Here is a 19,970-nt window from a genome sequence, read left to right on the forward strand (position 1 = left end):
CTGTTCACACTGTGAAATGAATATCTTACTTACATTCACATGCACATCTGCACAGTCAGCTAGCAAGTGAACAAAACAAGCGTTTCAGTGATGACTCATCTGAACGTCTCTGATTGCCCATTGCATTCATAAGCTCAACAGACTCGTGTGTGGTTGGTTATAATGCAGCGCTGTACAAACGGGTCTGTCTCTGGCTCCGTGCCAGCCAAAGCGCGAACACAGATTTGAATAGCAGCTGCAATAGCAACTACTCTCTTCTTCTCCTCCTGCCTTGTTCTTTGGCCCGCATCACTCACCGCAGAGCAAGCCTGTTCTTGATAATGCTGCTGTGAAAACGTGGGGAAAAAGCCGACGAGGAAGAAGTTGGGGTGAAGCGATCTTTATATCCACCTTTTTCTTGTCGTAAAAATGGGCGCGGCCATTTGTAAATTATATGGGTCTGGCTTCCGGTCTCATCTGCGTCCACTCCGTCCAGCTATTTTTAGCTGAGCAAAACAGTTCGTTTTGCTGCTTGATATTGAAAGTTGGTGTGTCTTGTCTTATATTATTTTAATGTATTATTGTAATTATGAACACACTGGTTTGTAGTGCAAACAGTTTTACCGTTTACTGCACGTTGTTATTCTCTTCGTTATTTACCTATAGCGGCTAATGAACCGGAAGTCTCACCCATAGGCTTACTTCCGCGTTGAAGAAAAAGGTGAATAGGCGGAGCAAAATTCTTCATCGCTCCGTCTATAGCGCATTGTGATTGGATGTTTATGCTGTCAATACAGTCCGAAAAACCAATGGGCCACTGACTGCTCGCTGTCCGTGCGTGATGGTCATCTGGAGAAAAAAAAAAAAAACTTCTGTCGGCCCCTTAAGTGCCCCTTAATTTCCCCACCGGGAAAATGCCCGGTATGCCCGATTACCAATCCAGCCCTGCCACCCTCAAAAAGCTAATGGTTTTGCAGTCGGTGGCCACAGACAATTGCTCTCTCGTTATCCTTCCTTACTGATTTGTCTTTAGTTTTTTTGTTTGTTACGGTTCTTCTCACTATTTGTAGCATGAGGCAGTACCTGCAACACAATCAGGTTGCACAGGTAGTCCAGCTCCTCCAGGATGGTACATCCATACATGCCATCACAAGGAAGTTTGGTGTGTCTCCCAGCACAGTCTCATGAGCATGGAGGAGATAGATGGAGACAGGCCATTACACGAGGAGAGCTGGACAAGGCCGTAGAAAGGACTGGTATGGAGGGCCCAGAGCAGGACTGCTATCTGATCCTTTGTGCAAGGAGGAACAGGAGGAGCACTGCCAGAGCCCTCCAAAATGGCCTCCAGCAGACTACTGGTGTGCACTTCTGACCAAACTGACAAAAAACTATCTCCCAGAGGGTGGCATTAGGGCAGTATGAGGGTCCTGTTGTGGGACCTGTGCTCACAGACTAGCACCATGTAGCTTGATTGGCATATGCCAGTGAACACCAGAAATCAAGCGTAGCGTTAGTTCTGGCAGGTCACGTTAGTCAAGCTCGCATTAGCTGACTCTCAGCTGATCCCCATCTACCTATGGGAATACGACACCTATCTAAGAATTCGTATATAAGGTTCCTCAGTATTATCAGCAGTTTTTGCATTGCTCAATAGCTAATTGCCCTCCTACATCCCCAACTCCTCCTCTGTCAGTCGGGATTCAGTCTTCTGATTCTCCTTTGAATCAGACTAATTCTAAAATGTGTACATAATATTATTGAACTTTAACGATATCTGCAATACATTTATGTTGGTTCTGTTCTGTTTACCCTGGGGGGTTATTGCTGCTCTTCCTGCTCTCATGCTAGGCTGCATGGATGTGCAGGGAGTTCTTGCACAGAACAGAACCCTACCGCCAATCCAAACTGTATGCTAATTGTCAATCATCTTTGACGATAGTGGTCCTGACAGAACTGGCAGATTTGCCATTGGCGCCCCGTTCTCTTCAGGGATCAGAGCAGGTTCACACTGAGCTCATGTGACAGACTTGAAAGAGTCTGTAAATGCCATGGAGAACATTATGCTGCCTACAACATCATCCAGCATGACCATTTCGGTGGTAGGTCAGTGATGGTCTGAGGAGAAATATCCTTGGAGGGTCGCACAGACCTCTATTTGCTAGCCAACTGTAGCCTTACTGCTGTTAGGTCCTGGGAAAAAATCCTCAGAGCCACTGTCAGAACTTACACTGGTGCAGTGGGCCCTGGGCTCCTCCTGGTGCAATACCTGGCCTCATGTGGTAGTTTCTGGATGACAAATGTACTGATGCCATTGACTGGCCCTCATGTTCCCCCAAACCTGAATCCAATTGAGAACCTCTGGGACGTTGCATCAGAGCATCCCAAGCCACTAAGGAGCACCAGGAGAATGTCCAGGAGCTCACTGATGCCCTGATCTAGGTCTGGCAGGAGATGTCCCTGGACATTCTTCATCTCATCAGTAGCATGCCTAAATGTTGTCAGGAGTGCATACGGGCACATGGGAGCCATACACACTACTGACTTACATTATGAGTTGCTTTGAGGAAATTCATGCCAATTTATTTCAATTTTCGACTTCGATTTTCAGTGAGATTTTGAATCCAGCCCTCAGTGGGTTGATTATTTGGGTTTCCATTGACCATTGTCACATAATTTTGTTCCCAATGAATTACACAATTTTGTTCATTGAGATCCAATGTATGATTTAAGTGTTTCCTTCAATTTTGTAAGCAGTGTTTTTAAAATATAATTTATTTCTGTGATGGCAAAGCTGAATTTTCAGAAACCATTACTCAGTGTCACATGATCCTTAAGAAATCAATCTAATATGCTGTTTTGGTGCACAATAAATATTTATTATTGCATTTATTATAACTCAGTGTTGAAAAAACGTTGTGCTGCTTAATATACAGTACCAGGCTATATTTTTCAGGATTCAGTGTAAATACAGTAGAATGCAAAACTCCCTGAACAAGCAACTCTCTGCATTTCCCTCTCAAATATTCTAGGTGTCCTTGTGGATGTTACACAAAATTACAGGGCTGCATTCTACTCCTGTGCTGTGGGCATGGGACTAGGTGCCGTCTTCCTTGGGCTCATACGTCCAGCTAAGACAGGTCAACCGTGCTTGAGGAGGGACAATGGACAGAATAACCCCATAGTGGAGCAAGTGTCCAAAGACAAACTGGAGAAAATTCTAGAAGTGGATAATCAAGATATTAAGTCTTGACTTCCTTTGTGAATTTAGCGGAACTTTAGGTACTATCAGACCTGGTGATAACATAAGTAAAACGTTTACAACTGGTTCTAAAATATAACAGCATTATGATTCATAATAATCACTTAAAGGGTTAGTTCACCCAAACATGAAAATGCAGTCATCATTGACGCACAAGAACCAATTAGCTTTTTTCTCACTTTTTCCCAAGTGCTGTCGAGTTTCCATTTACCATATTTTAGGTGCTCTATGTATGTATGTTGATGTTAATATGTGAATAAAATGAAAGTGTCATTGGTTTGGAAGTTGAAATGGCACGAGGGTGTGTAAATGATGACAGAATTTTCATTTTTGGGTGAACTAACCCTTTAAGATGTGCAAACGTAGTTTATACACTGAGATCATACATGTGATTATCATAATACACTATATTAGCAGTAGCTGTCATGAAAACTATGATTGGACACATTTATGAATGTTTGTAATACTAAACATTAAGTATTTTGTTGACTGGAATCCTAGACACAAAAGAAGCACACACTGTGTAACAGGAAACCACATTTTTGTGGTTTTAGTGATTATAGGCAAGGGGTGATTACTAGGCACTGATGGGTAAAGCAATGACCAAAGATAATGCTGAATTCAGCAACTAAGCTTAAACCATGTAAATGTTATACACAAGGGTTAGGTATTAGTTACTTTATTAAGAGGTATTAGTTACTTTACTTTTAAAAGGAACCTTTTTTTAATATTTGGTAAATTAATATTGCTTTCAACTTTCAACTAGTATACTACAACACCTGTCTTCTAACTGGATACTAAAACCAGGTAAACAACTTATTAATGCAAATAGTGTTGTTTAGCCTTCCGATGCTCATGATGCAGTGTTATCAACTGTGGATTACATTTGCATCTCTATTATATAGATAACTGTGAATTCAAGGCTTTACAGAGCTCAGGGTGATATAACTGTGAAATGAAGACAAAAGGATTTCCAATGTAATGCAACGCCAAATTCAAATGTGAAAGTGTCTTATAAGACTGCTTCATCACTTACCTCTTTAGTAAAACTATATTTGTTATTGAAATACTGTCACCTGACTTGAATTTAATAATGGAAAGGAATTATATTTGCCGTTTATTCAGTGGAATGGGAATATGTGGTTTTGTGAGGTCTTCTGTTTCTGTACAACAGACACAATTGTTATAATAATCTTTAAATCCGATTGGAAAATAAACATTTTTAGACTGTTGTCTGAAAGTTGTTTTCTGATTTAACTCACATTTTAAAAATCAAACAAAAAGAGAGAAATGAAACTTTATTTTGTTTGATCCATACATTCATACAAACCAAAAGCAGTATTTACATACATGCTTACTTGTATTTTTCTCACCAAAGCTCTCACCAAAGCTCTTTTCTCACCAAAACTCTCCAAGAATGTGCATATAGCATGTCTCCACTTGCCTTGACATTGCTTGTAGGGAGCAAAATATATTGGCTGGCTCATGATTTTTCACCGTCCAATATTCGTAAGCACTTATACAACCAGTGTTTATACTCTTGGAAGGCTTGAATGGGTTTTGAATGTTGTCCATTGCTGGCAGCTCCATCTTCAATCCAGTGCAGTAAGGCCTTTAGAGTAACAGACTATACTGATTTATTCAAGTTAGTGATGTTCAAATGTTCAGTTATATCAGTTCACTAGAGTGTTTCAAATAGTAATCTCCACTGCTGCAAACTACAGTCAGCTATGGAAGGGTGTGGTCTTACCTTGTATCTGTCAGCTATTTTGAATCCAACGGCAGACTGTAGTTTACGCAAACAAATGGGGCAGAGGTCAAGTGGTCGACGGTCAGACTCCTCTAAGTGATTGGAGCCTTGCATGACACAGTTTAGCCACTGGCAGTGCTTCACACCGAATATATGTCCAATTTCATGTGTCAGGGTCTACCACAGATGCATAAATAAGAGTTCAAATAAAAGTTTAGTACATTTATAAACTGTTTTCTATGAAAGCTTATTCCCTCAACATAATGAAAAAATAAAAAGGGTAATTGTGAAATTTTATCTCACAATTCGGACTTTTTCTCATAATTCTGAGTTTAGATCTTGCGATTTTGACTTTTTTGTTCTCTTTACTTTACATCATTTTTTTAATAAGTTTACATCTGAATTTTTCTCACAACTGCGAGTTAACATCTCAATTTTTCCAAGAACTGTGAGACAAAACTCAGAAATCTGAGATATTACTCAGAATTGCGATAAAAATAGTCAGCATTGTAAGATTAAAAATCATTTTTAATCCTCTGGTGAAAACAAGCTTCCATAGTTTTGTGTTTTCAAAGTATATTATTGGGTATATTACAAATCGTTAAAAATATTTATACATTTTGTGAGGGTTGGGCAGTTTAGAAGACCAGTCATCTCACGTCACCTTGCAGGAGCGGAGGAGGAGAGTGCTAGTGATTGGAGGAGTGTAGTAATTCTCAAACACTGAGTAGTCTCCTTGCTTCAGTTTTATTTTCTTCTTCAGCCGTCCTGCATAGCTTCTCTGGTAAAAATTATCATCATATCGGGCAAAACTGAATACTCCCATTCCTATAGAAACAAAAAGATTCACACTTCATTGAAGTGCTAAAATAACAAAATGTTTATTAAAGGGATAGTTCACCCAAAAATTAAAATTCTGTCATTAATTACTCACCCTCATGTCGTTCCAAACCCGTAAGGCCTTCGTTCATCTTCGGAACACAAATTAAGATATTTTTGATGAAATCCACGAGCTCTCTGACCCTTCATAGACAGCAAGGATACTACTACGATCAAGACACAGAAACATAGTAAGGACATCGTTAAAATGGTCCATGTGACATCAGTGGTTCAAGCTACGAGAATACATTTTGTGTGCGAAGAAAACAAAAATAACGACTTTATTTAACAATTCTTCTCCTCTGCGTCAACCTGGTGCCATTTTGGAGAGTATCACGATGCATGCGTTTGCTTTCATCTGAATGTAAACAAGGCTTGGTGCATGCATGTTCTATGTCAGCAGCACCACGCGCATACTCATACTCTCCAAAATGGCACTAGGTGGCGCTTGCTGTCTACGGCGTGTCAGAGAGCTCTCGGATTTTATCAAAAATATCTTAATTTGTGTTCCGAAGATGAACGGAGTTCTTTCAGGTTTGGGACGACTGCCCTGATCTAGGTCTGGCAGGAGATGTCCCTGGACATTCTTCATCTCATCAGTAGCATGCCTAAATGTTGTCAGGAGTGCATACGGGCACATGGGAGCCATACACACTACTGACTTACATTATGAGTTGCTTTGAGGAAATTCATGCCAATTTATTTCAATTTTCGACTTCGATTTTCAGTGAGATTTTGAATCCAGCCCTCAGTGGGTTGATTATTTGGGTTTCCATTGACCATTGTCACATAATTTTGTTCCCAATGAATTACACAATTTTGTTCATTGAGATCCAATGTATGATTTAAGTGTTTCCTTCAATTTTGTAAGCAGTGTTTTTAAAATATAATTTATTTCTGTGATGGCAAAGCTGAATTTTCAGAAACCATTACTCAGTGTCACATGATCCTTAAGAAATCAATCTAATATGCTGTTTTGGTGCACAATAAATATTTATTATTGCATTTATTATAACTCAGTGTTGAAAAAACGTTGTGCTGCTTAATATACAGTACCAGGCTATATTTTTCAGGATTCAGTGTAAATACAGTAGAATGCAAAACTCCCTGAACAAGCAACTCTCTGCATTTCCCTCTCAAATATTCTAGGTGTCCTTGTGGATGTTACACAAAATTACAGGGCTGCATTCTACTCCTGTGCTGTGGGCATGGGACTAGGTGCCGTCTTCCTTGGGCTCATACGTCCAGCTAAGACAGGTCAACCGTGCTTGAGGAGGGACAATGGACAGAATAACCCCATAGTGGAGCAAGTGTCCAAAGACAAACTGGAGAAAATTCTAGAAGTGGATAATCAAGATATTAAGTCTTGACTTCCTTTGTGAATTTAGCGGAACTTTAGGTACTATCAGACCTGGTGATAACATAAGTAAAACGTTTACAACTGGTTCTAAAATATAACAGCATTATGATTCATAATAATCACTTAAAGGGTTAGTTCACCCAAACATGAAAATGCAGTCATCATTGACGCACAAGAACCAATTAGCTTTTTTCTCACTTTTTCCCCAAGTGCTGTCGAGTTTCCATTTACCATATTTTAGGTGCTCTATGTATGTATGTTGATGTTAATATGTGAATAAAATGAAAGTGTCATTGGTTTGGAAGTTGAAATGGCACGAGGGTGTGTAAATGATGACAGAATTTTCATTTTTGGGTGAACTAACCCTTTAAGATGTGCAAACGTAGTTTATACACTGAGATCATACATGTGATTATCATAATACACTATATTAGCAGTAGCTGTCATGAAAACTATGATTGGACACATTTATGAATGTTTGTAATACTAAACATTAAGTATTTTGTTGACTGGAATCCTAGACACAAAAGAAGCACACACTGTGTAACAGGAAACCACATTTTTGTGGTTTTAGTGATTATAGGCAAGGGGTGATTACTAGGCACTGATGGGTAAAGCAATGACCAAAGATAATGCTGAATTCAGCAACTAAGCTTAAACCATGTAAATGTTATACACAAGGGTTAGGTATTAGTTACTTTATTAAGAGGTATTAGTTACTTTACTTTTAAAAGGAACCTTTTTTTAATATTTGGTAAATTAATATTGCTTTCAACTTTCAACTAGTATACTACAACACCTGTCTTCTAACTGGATACTAAAACCAGGTAAACAACTTATTAATGCAAATAGTGTTGTTTAGCCTTCCGATGCTCATGATGCAGTGTTATCAACTGTGGATTACATTTGCATCTCTATTATATAGATAACTGTGAATTCAAGGCTTTACAGAGCTCAGGGTGATATAACTGTGAAATGAAGACAAAAGGATTTCCAATGTAATGCAACGCCAAATTCAAATGTGAAAGTGTCTTATAAGACTGCTTCATCACTTACCTCTTTAGTAAAACTATATTTGTTATTGAAATAGTGTCACCTGACTTGAATTTAATAATGGAAAGGAATTATATTTGCCGTTTATTCAGTGGAATGGGAATATGTGGTTTTGTGAGGTCTTCTGTTTCTGTACAACAGACACAATTGTTATAATAATCTTTAAATCCGATTGGAAAATAAACATTTTTAGACTGTTGTCTGAAAGTTGTTTTCTGATTTAACTCACATTTTAAAAATCAAACAAAAAGAGAGAAATGAAACTTTATTTTGTTTGATCCATACATTCATACAAACCAAAAGCAGTATTTACATACATGCTTACTTGTATTTTTCTCACCAAAGCTCTCACCAAAGCTCTTTTCTCACCAAAACTCTCCAAGAATGTGCATATAGCATGTCTCCACTTGCCTTGACATTGCTTGTAGGGAGCAAAATATATTGGCTGGCTCATGATTTTTCACCGTCCAATATTCGTAAGCACTTATACAACCAGTGTTTATACTCTTGGAAGGCTTGAATGGGTTTTGAATGTTGTCCATTGCTGGCAGCTCCATCTTCAATCCAGTGCAGTAAGGCCTTTAGAGTAACAGACTATACTGATTTATTCAAGTTAGTGATGTTCAAATGTTCAGTTATATCAGTTCACTAGAGTGTTTCAAATAGTAATCTCCACTGCTGCAAACTACAGTCAGCTATGGAAGGGTGTGGTCTTACCTTGTATCTGTCAGCTATTTTGAATCCAACGGCAGACTGTAGTTTACGCAAACAAATGGGGCAGAGGTCAAGTGGTCGACGGTCAGACTCCTCTAAGTGATTGGAGCCTTGCATGACACAGTTTAGCCACTGGCAGTGCTTCACACCGAATATATGTCCAATTTCATGTGTCAGGGTCTACCACAGATGCATAAATAAGAGTTCAAATAAAAGTTTAGTACATTTATAAACTGTTTTCTATGAAAGCTTATTCCCTCAACATAATGAAAAAATAAAAAGGGTAATTGTGAAATTTTATCTCACAATTCGGACTTTTTCTCATAATTCTGAGTTTAGATCTTGCGATTTTGACTTTTTTGTTCTCTTTACTTTACATCATTTTTTTAATAAGTTTACATCTGAATTTTTCTCACAACTGCGAGTTAACATCTCAATTTTTCCAAGAACTGTGAGACAAAACTCAGAAATCTGAGATATTACTCAGAATTGCGATAAAAATAGTCAGCATTGTAAGATTAAAAATCATTTTTAATCCTCTGGTGAAAACAAGCTTCCATAGTTTTGTGTTTTCAAAGTATATTATTGGGTATATTACAAATCGTTAAAAATATTTATACATTTTGTGAGGGTTGGGCAGTTTAGAAGACCAGTCATCTCACGTCACCTTGCAGGAGCGGAGGAGGAGAGTGCTAGTGATTGGAGGAGTGTAGTAATTCTCAAACACTGAGTAGTCTCCTTGCTTCAGTTTTATTTTCTTCTTCAGCCGTCCTGCATAGCTTCTCTGGTAAAAATTATCATCATATCGGGCAAAACTGAATACTCCCATTCCTATAGAAACAAAAAGATTCACACTTCATTGAAGTGCTAAAATAACAAAATGTTTATTAAAGGGATAGTTCACCCAAAAATTAAAATTCTGTCATTAATTACTCACCCTCATGTCGTTCCAAACCCGTAAGGCCTTCGTTCATCTTCGGAACACAAATTAAGATATTTTTGATGAAATCCACGAGCTCTCTGACCCTTCATAGACAGCAAGGATACTACTACGATCAAGACACAGAAACATAGTAAGGACATCGTTAAAATGGTCCATGTGACATCAGTGGTTCAAGCTACGAGAATACATTTTGTGTGCGAAGAAAACAAAAATAACGACTTTATTTAACCATTCTTCTCCTCTGCGTCAACCTGGTGCCATTTTGGAGAGTATCACGATGCATGCGTTTGCTTTCATCTGAATGTAAACAAGGCTTGGTGCATGCATGTTCTATGTCAGCAGCACCACGCGCATACTCATACTCTCCAAAATGGCACTAGGTGGCGCTTGCTGTCTACGGCGTGTCAGAGAGCTCTCGGATTTTATCAAAAATATCTTAATTTGTGTTCCGAAGATGAACGGAGTTCTTTCAGGTTTGGGACGACATGAGGGTGAGGAATTAGTGACAGAATTTTCATTTTTGGGTGAACTATCCCATTAAATAAAAAAAGACACTGTGCTACAATAACAACTTTGCTTTCTAATTACAATAAAATTTGCAGCATTAACAAGACCATAGCTACTAAATTAAAAATGACCTTCAGTGAGAGAAGCCTGGCCAAAAACAAAATTCCATGACTCTCTGGGGTACAAGTCGATCATGGTGATCCCCACAATGCAAAAAGCATCTCTGGGCTTCTTCTTTTTCAAGAAGTTCAACAGCTCTCCTGTAAACGTATAAAGAAAGCATTAAGTTTACTTACAAGTCAGTGTGAATTGCTGTTTGCAACCAATCTTATTTCCATAATATATAGTTTGTAAAACAGATTTTATTCATTGACTGGATTAATTAGGTGTTACATACCAAAATATAGCTCAGACTTAATTCAGTCTTGCTAAAACGTTGCCTAAATAACTATTACTAATTGCTAAAAGTAATTTCAGCAGAAAAGTCTTCAGAGGAACAGTAAGTTATTTTGATCAAAATTTAAGAATATCAATGTATTTTTTAAATAACAAATATACATTTGTTCAAAGGTTTGGGATCGGTAAGATTTTTTAATGTTTTTTTATGCTCACCAAGGCAGCATTTATTAGATTAAAAAAACAGTAATATTGTTAAATATTGTTATGATATAAAATTACTGTTTTATATTTTAATATATTTAAAAATGTAATTTATTATTCCTGTAATGGCAAAGCTTGATTTTCAGCAGCCAATACTCCAGTCTTCAGTGTCACAAGCCTTCAGAAATCATTTTAATATGCTGATTTTGTGCTGAAGACACATTGAAAAATTTATTCTTTGTTGAATTATAACGTTTTGCAACAAATGTCTTTACTGTCACTTTTGATCAATTTACTGCCAAATAAAATAAATTCATTAAAAAATACATCTTATTTCCATAATATATAGTTTGTAAAACAGATTTTATTCATTGACTGGATTAATTAGGTGTTACATACCAAAATATAGCTCAGACTTAATTCAGTCTTGCTAAAACGTTGCCTAAATAACTATTACTAATTACTAAAAGTAATTTCAGCAGAAAAGTCTTCAGAGGAACAGTAAGTTATTTTGATCAAAATTTAAGAATATCAATGTATTTTTTAAATAACAAATATACATTTGTTCAAAGGTTTGGGATCGGTAAGATTTTTTAATGTTTTTTTATGCTCACCAAGGCAGCATTTATTAGATAAAAAAAACAGTAATATTGTTAAATATTGTTATGATATAAAATTACTGTTTTATATTTTTATATATTTAAAAATGTAATTTATTATTCCTGTAATGGCAAAGCTTGATTTTCAGCAGCCAATACTCCAGTCTTCAGTGTCACGAGCCTTCAGAAATCATTTTAATATGCTGATTTTGTGCTGAAGACACATTGAAAAATTTATTCTTTGTTGAATTATAACGTTTTGCAACAAATGTCTTTACTGTCACTTTTGATCAATTTACTGCCAAATAAAATAAATTCATTAAAAAATAAATTTTACTGACCCCAGTTTTTGAGGTGTAGTGTGTATAAAAATATGTATATATTTGTTTGTTCGAAATAAGACCAAGATATTTTGATTTTATGCTGACAAATGTTTCATAAATGTTGCTAAAACACTTCTTAGACCCAGACTCAGCCAGTGGTTCTGGTTGTGTTCAGTAGCAGCAGTACTAACCAGCATGAAGCTGAAGGTTGTGTGTGTTGTCGTTGATGCGAAATGAACAGGCTGTTGAAGCAACTGTTACCGGTGGTAAAAGCTTGACCACTAGTCCATAATAAAATGCCTGGCAGTAGTCCTTCAGCCATTCAACATACTGCTCTGCCACAAATGCTCCTTCCCCAAAAGAGCCTGTGCATTGAAGTGATAAAATTACAAATGTAAATATACTACTAATAACAAATGACACATTTAAGCTGTTTTACATACTAAGTGCTCTAACCAATAGTTTGAATGTAGATGGTATTATGCCCACTGCTTGGAGAACGGCGGTAAGGGTTGACATAAAAAGTCTGAAAGTCTTGAGGATCCTCTGGATGTGCAGGAATCCAGTCTGAGTCTGAGTGAATGGTGATGGGGTTGAAAAGTGAATTGGCAGGCAGGAGTCCTTCTTCTAAAAGTGCCTTCTCTGGTCTGCTGAATTGTTGGTATGTTTCTATTAGATCTTTCCGTGTGGACAGTAGAGCAGTGTGCAGTCTCTCAACAGGATGCTCAATAACCTGCATCTGTCCATAAAAACACACACACACACACACATATACAAAGTAAAATATTAATCAAGCAAGTAGCCAATAAACACAAAATAAGAAACCTAAAATGCGGGTATACTGGTGTTAAACTGTACTGTCATGTTCTGCGTTCACTGTGACACTTGCACTGTTTTTGCTACACTGTTAGTAACTTATCTGTACCATATATCGATATAACGATATCCTATACATGTAAAAAAGGCAAAAAATTTTATATTTAGCACCACGAGACTGAATGACAACACAGTTCGAGTTGACTTGATATTAGCATAACAAACATTGATTAGCGCTAAAAGATTAAGTTACCCTAAATGATAGAGGAAGCCCATGTCAACACATACTAATAAAGCAAAGCTACCTTTAAATGTGTCCTAGGATAAAGGTCGAAGACTGGACTCAGTTGATGCGTTTCAGATAAAACGCTGAAAAAAGTCAACAGAAACCATAAACAACGCCAAACCTGGGCTGCCTGCATACGCCGCATTTATATATATACACTTCGGCTGCCATTATGGTTTTCAAACGTAAAGTCCCAGTCTATTTATTTTTTAACCAATAAACAGTCATTAGTTTTATCTAAACTATACAGACATAAAGAAATAAGCATATTACATCTACACACTGTAAAAAGTAACACTTATTGGACCTGGATGAGTAATTAACCCCGTTTATAATTTGTAATATTTCATACATAATCCAGTAACAAAATAACTGCGCATAAATGTGTTATAGACAATAAGTTACATAGAAGGCCATATTAAATACTGTAGGTATTCTGAAGTGCTAGACTTTTTATTAGTGGGATGCTGGGTAAATATGGCCTCATTTTTCTTTTCTGAAATGCGAGGACAACAGTAAAATAAATACGCAACCATTCTGATAAAACAATCAGATTTAATAAACAGAATTACACAAATGTGATAAAAAAAACCCCATAAGAAAACACACTATACAAAAAGCAAGTGATTATGGCCATGACAAAGATAGACAGCATTGCATGAGAATTTTTTTTTTACAGATTCTATACATAAACACCTTAATTCAGGCAATCAGTTAATATCAATTTACTAGCAACAGTCAGATTACAGTGCTTGTTTTCATTAAGATTACATTAAGACTTCTCCATCAACACATTTTAATTTATTTTGCATTAAACCAGCTTTGAGTGAGCTACAGACATTTAAGGCAAAGGTGACTTTGCTTGGCCCGTTTAAAAAAAAAAATGTCTGTAGTAACCAATACACAAAAATACACCTGGACTGCTTTAACAGTCATTTTATAAAACCCTGAGCTAAAGCTGTCCACTTTAACCTACACAGGAACAAAGACATAAGGCTACTTTCCGTTCTTAAAGTGAATTCATCAAAAAAATTAATTCAGTATTGAATTTCAGGGCTTCTAGAATACGTACAATAAATGCATGGTATTACCTTAGTGTGTAAAATATACAGCTTGGGGAGGAAATGTCAGAGCAAAAGAAATTGCACAGACATTCTGTACAGGCTTGAACAGCAAACAAAGAGACTTTCCCTTTACATATGAAAAATGTAATATGACAAATAATTACTTCATACAAAAGTACTAATTAGTACTATTGTACTAATTTAATGTCATGATGCAAGTGCAAGTAAAAGTTATTTTGAGTGTGGGAAGACAAAGGCAGTAAAACCACGTTCTACTTTCAAAAAACCGACACTGGGGCCTTATATAACCAGACACATCAAGCCCATAAACTGACTGGAGCAGAAGAGCTCTTTGAATTAAATATTTATAGCCCTGAGTTCTCACACTTTCTTTTTGAAAAGCTTTGCCAAAACCAGGTGTTAAGACAATGGGTTACAGGAGTGTTAAGAAAATATGCGCTCATAAACATACAGTAAACGATCAGAATTACAGCATTTTGGTGAATAACTGAGGACCATTCCTTGGCATACAAGCAGCTTAAAAAGGTTGCTTTGATATCAAATTCTTTGCATATATATGATCAAATTTAAGCTGCATAATTATACTATCTATTTTTCTTCAACCACAATATGTATTGAACCACTTTGTATTAAATAAAGTAAAAACCTAATTAAAATGGAATGTTCTTAAAGGGCAATCGGTGCCTTTCATTGTAACATAAGCTGTTTAAGGTTGTCGTGCAAGATGGTGTCTTTGACATCACGGAAGACGAGACGAATGTTCTCGGTGTTAATGGCGGTGGTGAAGTGATGGTAAAGGGGCTTCTGCTGCTGTTCACGACGCTTGTTATGGAAGCACTCGACCAGGAAATTCTGAACATCCTGCAGATTGTGGGGATCCCCTGTGAACTCGGGGAAGTAGTCCTTGATGTTCACATTCGTAACTTTTTCTTCCAGCAAGTCTGTCTTATTGAGGAAGAGAATGATGGAGACGTTGGCGAAGACGCAGTTGTTGACGATAGTCTCGAAGATATTGAGTGACTCCGTGAGCCTGTTGGTCTGACGGTCTTCCATGAGCACCTGATCGTATTCACTGGATGAGACTAGGAAAAGGATGGAGGTCACAGAGTCGAAGCATTCAAACCATCGCTTGCGCTCCGACCGCTGCCCTCCCACATCCACCATCTTGAAAGGAACATTCTTGATTTCAAAGTCGTACTCAAGGATACCCTTGGTGGGCTTTCGTGCCAGCAGTATATCCTTTTGGCTAGGCAAGTAGTCCTGCAGATTAAATGAAACACAAAAATCAGACTGCCATAATACTACCATAATAAGACCCTACATATTTATAAAAATGTAGTACTTGTATTAGAGATGTATGCTCATAGACAAAAAAATTTTTAAAAATAAAAACGTAGAAATTAGTGAATTCTGTCTCTATCACACTCATGTCACATTGCAGTGCTGCGCTGTCACAAAGGTTTATTATTTCCATGTTTTTAAGCCTCGCCAGTTTAAACATTCAAGCTATTTTAAACCGTTTAAAGCCCAATAAGCCACAAATGAGAACTCAAGGAGGTACTCGAATGCTGTCTCAGTGACCATTTCTGTGCCCATACAACCAAAGTGCACAAACAGAAAACATCATGCAAGTACTAAATTGAGTTCTTTTTTGCAGCTTATTGTAATTAAATAGTCAAATACACAGAATGTGATGTCAAAACATCTAGTATTCATGTAAACATTTGCCTGTATTTAAGTGAACGTAAACATTTTTTTTGGGGGGGGGGATATTGCATGTGTCCTGCTGACTGTCATACGAGCAAGCCGTTACGGCGGGGATGACGTAGGACGTTGGCTTAGCGTGATTATTGACGAACGCGGAGAGAGAACAAAACAAAATGTCGTCATGAATTAGAAGCAGAAAACGAAGGATTTGTAGAGAAAAATGTCAGATGATTTAGATACAAGCCAAGAGGAGACTCCTGTAAGCAAATTCGCAAGACTAGCATATCTCACAGGATATCTCACTAGCATATCTCATATATAACGAGCGCGACACATAGGTCCTACATCATCCACCCGAAACGGCTTGCATGTATGAGAGTTAGCGGAAGTGAGAAAAAAAGTTATGTTTAAAATATGGATATTTTTCTTACAAAAACACATTGATTTGCTACACGAGGCCTTTATTCAGCCCCCCGGAGCCGTGTGAGGCACGTTTTATTACAGATGCACACACATTATTTGACGTCTTGTGGACTGTTGAACAAAAGCACCTGCCTACTGCAATGATAACGCATGGAATTTTTAATGTAACTCCGATTGGATTCGTCTGAAAGAAGAAAGGCTTGTTCACCTAGGATGCCTCGAGGGTGAGTAAAACGCAGGCTAATTTTAATTTTTTGGTGAATTAACCATTTAAGCTAGTATTGGTTATTGCTGTGATATCCAAATTTGTATCAAATTAACAACAATTCAATCAATAACAATTCAAATTTTTATATCATAACCTTTTTCGAGCAAAAATAACTATTGTGATATATAGTTTTTGTGAAATGGAATTACTCATTGTGATAAGTTTTTGGTCATGTCACCCACACCTAACATGTATTAATGGTACAATACAATAAATAAGTACCAGTAACCAATATATCGGCCAAGACAAATGTCAGTACACCCAAAACAATTCTGTGTACATCTCATGTGTGTTCCTTAAATTGTATCGTGTACATACAGGTATGCTATCAACTACTTTGTGATCTAGTTACCTGAAGACATTAACATTTATAAAATGCTATTTTTTACCAATTGTCCAAGTTTATCCACATTGTCCAGGAAATACTTCACAGATTCACCCTAAGAAGATAAAAAAAGATACACACAATCATTATTAGGTCTCCAGCGTGTGAGCTATGGTGCAGAGGGTGCAACTTTGAATTTGTCTTGTGCTGTGTCCCAATTTTCCTATTTTATCCATTTCCTGTTACTCTATACATCCCTGTCCAAAAATAAAATAAAAATAATTGTGAGTTTCTCTCTTTTTTACACTCTCACACACACACAAACAATACAGCATAATCATGCAATATTTTCCACCAGATCTTCTGGTCCAAGGCAGACCCTACTATGATATACTAGGTTAATCTGGTCTTATTCAGAAGCAATTTTACCTAACACAAAATCAGGAAAATGAGGCTCTGCAGCATGGCCGCTTATTGGCTTGCTTTGTGGTGTATGCAAATCAGCAGCAAGTAGAGAAAGTGACTTGGTCACCAAAAATGAATGTTTATCGCTAAATAAATACAGATAAACGGGTCTTAAATCACAACTTGTATGACAATGGAGATTTTAGTTGGAAAATATGAGCTAAATCCTAATCTCAGTCACAAGGGTTCTACCCCTGAACATGCATGATCTTATCTTCATAACTGAAATGCAAACTACACTCATGCACAGACAAAATGCCCTCATTGTCATGAGTAAAGTCACTTCATTTGTGTTCAACTCATACCTGTGCATTACTCTCAGGTTACAACCAATGCCCACGCTACACACACAACAAACATGATTTTTTAAAACATAATCATTCCAATAATATCAAAAAATGGCTGCTTAATTACATTCCAAATGTATGAAATACATAAGCAAACATTTCACCATGATTAACGCTTTGGCGCAAAAGCTTGATAGGAGTAATTGTGCAAGTACACTGTGCTTATCTGCCATGATTCATAATACCAAGCTGTTTAACAACAGATCAACATTCCTTCAAGTTCACAGTCCCCATAATTACACAAATCCTTTGAAAAAGATTGAGTGGATTCTATATCCAAAACTTTAGCACTAAGAACAATTGAAATGATCACGCCAAACGATGCACAATAATTAATACTTATAAAATAATGAGTAATCATTTTATATTTACCAGCTGAAACTCTCTCCGTCTGTCATAAGCATTCTGAATACTACTGTCATGCCACAGGGCACGGATGCAGGGCAGGTAGTTGAGAAAGACTTTGGTCTCCACCATCCCTTTGGCCATCATGGATGAGCGGGTGTCAAAGCCCATCACTGTCTCCCCGTGAACCTGATTCTCAGGATCTCCCCAAGGGATGTGCAGCTTCTCACGGGCATCCACCAGCACTCGGATACCTAAAAATAGACATTAGAAATGGTGACATATTACATTAATCATGTTACTATAAAAAATATATTTGAGGCTGCTGACATGTACCTTAAAAAGAAAATGAAATGGCATTGTTTTACTATGCATCCTCAGACAATGCATAGTAAAACAGTCATTTTTTGTCAACATCATCAAACTTGTAAAAATGAAAATCCTTTTTTTATATTTCCCCTTTTTATGAGGTCAACAAGGTCAGATGGGCTACAGTTGAGTTCTATAACCAAGTGTAATATACAGTATACAAAAATTATTTTATGGTTTTTAAAATAGTTTTGTAATACGTTTTTGACTGGCCGTATTAAAATTAATCAAAACCTCATCCTTATATGAATTAATTAATTCATGTAAGTGGATATCTATAATACATATGAAATAAATATTTATATTGAAAGGTGTTGACTAATATTGAGGAAAAACAAGCATTTTGTCATAAAGTGGAAGCAGGAGATCAAACCGAAACATGACTAAAAAGGCTTACTTTTCCTTCCTAACATCTGTAGCATTGTATCTGTTTTGTCAGGTATGTCTCAAGAATCAGTTGAGATTCATATATCAGAATAATGTCATAAAACAATCACACATCCAGATGACTAACACAGGCCAAAGTAGGCGCTGTACTTTCTCTCGAGGCGCCAAGTTTAGAACATAGGCAACGTAAGTAAATGTTTTCGAAATAGTCGTGTCCGTTTTCTAAGTCCAGATACTTTATCTGATATATGTATAACTGGAGTTCAACAAACCCAACACTTAAAGCCACTGTCCTTCGCGTCGTCTATGGGCTGGGTGAGCAATCGAAAGTTTGCGTAAGTTACGCGAAAGTAGTCGATAAAACACTTCCACCTGCAGCTACAACAAAACTGAGTTTTCATCAAAGTGTTCCTTTTTTAATAATGAACTTATCTCTTTCGATTTCAAACTACTAGCGTGGTACCTTTGATAACATTGCTGTAGATTGTAGCCCGGAACTCTTCTTTGGCCCGCTGATCGAAGTCCTGCCCATGAATTATGCGCATTTGTTTGAGGAAAGTTGACTTGCCACTTTCGCCTGCTCCTAACAGCAAGATCTTCACCAGTTTCTTCACATAGGTCTTCTCTCGAGACAAGCTTTTATCGATGTCCTTAGACTTTCTAATTTGGTCAATTTCGCCGCTGGATAGAAGACAACTGGGAATACAAACTATAGCAGTCCGGGAGGGCAGGAAATCCGCCATCTTTGTAGTAAAGACTTCATGGATGGATAGATACATCACTCGCACTGCCGCGCGAGGCACGATCACGTGCTCTTTACAAATAGGCGGATACCACGGGTGTGGTTTAATGTTTGGAAATGGACAACTACTTATTGTTTAATCAAATCTTTTTTTGGGGGGGGGGGACAATTCCCACTGTTGTAATATTACAACATAATTTTTAGCTGGACTAAAAAACCCTGCTCATGTTTTTTTCTCTCTCTCTAAAACCACATTTATGCAATTAATAGGTCTTATTTTTCAGCCTTGCAATGCAATTGGATGCTAGATTTTAAAAATAGGTCTATTTACATGGACGTGAAGTCACACAACCTGTGTCTTGTTTTAGACTGGGTAAATCAACATTCAAGTAAGTAAAATGCCTAAAATATTTTTTCCTGTGATTCGTAATATGTCTAG

The 19,970-nt window shown here is 37.1% G+C and overlaps 2 protein-coding genes across 4 annotated transcripts; both read right to left on the reverse strand.

Annotated features, from left to right (window-relative positions):
• Nucleotides 1–8,551: 8,551 nt before the first annotated feature.
• LOC107584084 (archaemetzincin-2) lies at nucleotides 8,552–13,243 on the reverse strand. 3 transcript variants are annotated; one of them, XM_016270505.1, is made up of 7 exons: nucleotides 13,190–13,243; nucleotides 12,423–12,705; nucleotides 12,158–12,331; nucleotides 10,576–10,704; nucleotides 9,662–9,825; nucleotides 8,998–9,174; nucleotides 8,552–8,859 (listed from the first exon to the last, which is right to left on the reverse strand). In XM_016270505.1, exons 1-7 carry the CDS (start codon nucleotides 13,211–13,213, stop codon nucleotides 8,731–8,733), a joined length of 1,080 nt encoding a protein of 359 aa, XP_016125991.1. In that variant the 5' UTR covers nucleotides 13,214–13,243; the 3' UTR covers nucleotides 8,552–8,730. The 3 variants fall into 3 exon arrangements, with proteins under 3 accessions (XP_016125991.1, XP_016125990.1, XP_016125992.1); XM_016270504.1 differs by having other exon boundaries at nucleotides 13,088–13,232; XM_016270506.1 differs by lacking the exons at nucleotides 8,552–8,859; nucleotides 8,998–9,174 and having other exon boundaries at nucleotides 9,529–9,825; nucleotides 13,088–13,232.
• Nucleotides 13,244–13,603: 360 nt separating this feature from the next.
• LOC107584085 (guanine nucleotide-binding protein subunit alpha-13-like) lies at nucleotides 13,604–19,594 on the reverse strand. The gene is made up of 4 exons (XM_016270507.1): nucleotides 19,253–19,594; nucleotides 18,061–18,287; nucleotides 16,941–16,991; nucleotides 13,604–15,413 (listed from the first exon to the last, which is right to left on the reverse strand). Exons 1-4 carry the CDS (start codon nucleotides 19,566–19,568, stop codon nucleotides 14,841–14,843), a joined length of 1,167 nt encoding a protein of 388 aa, XP_016125993.1. The 5' UTR covers nucleotides 19,569–19,594; the 3' UTR covers nucleotides 13,604–14,840.
• Between the last annotated feature and the right edge of the window lie 376 nt (nucleotides 19,595–19,970).

The sequence above is a fragment of the Sinocyclocheilus grahami genome, unplaced genomic scaffold (assembly GCF_001515645.1).
Source record: "Sinocyclocheilus grahami isolate Dianchi unplaced genomic scaffold, SAMN03320097.WGS_v1.1 scaffold57.1, whole genome shotgun sequence".
NCBI lineage: Eukaryota > Metazoa > Chordata > Actinopteri > Cypriniformes > Cyprinidae > Sinocyclocheilus > Sinocyclocheilus grahami.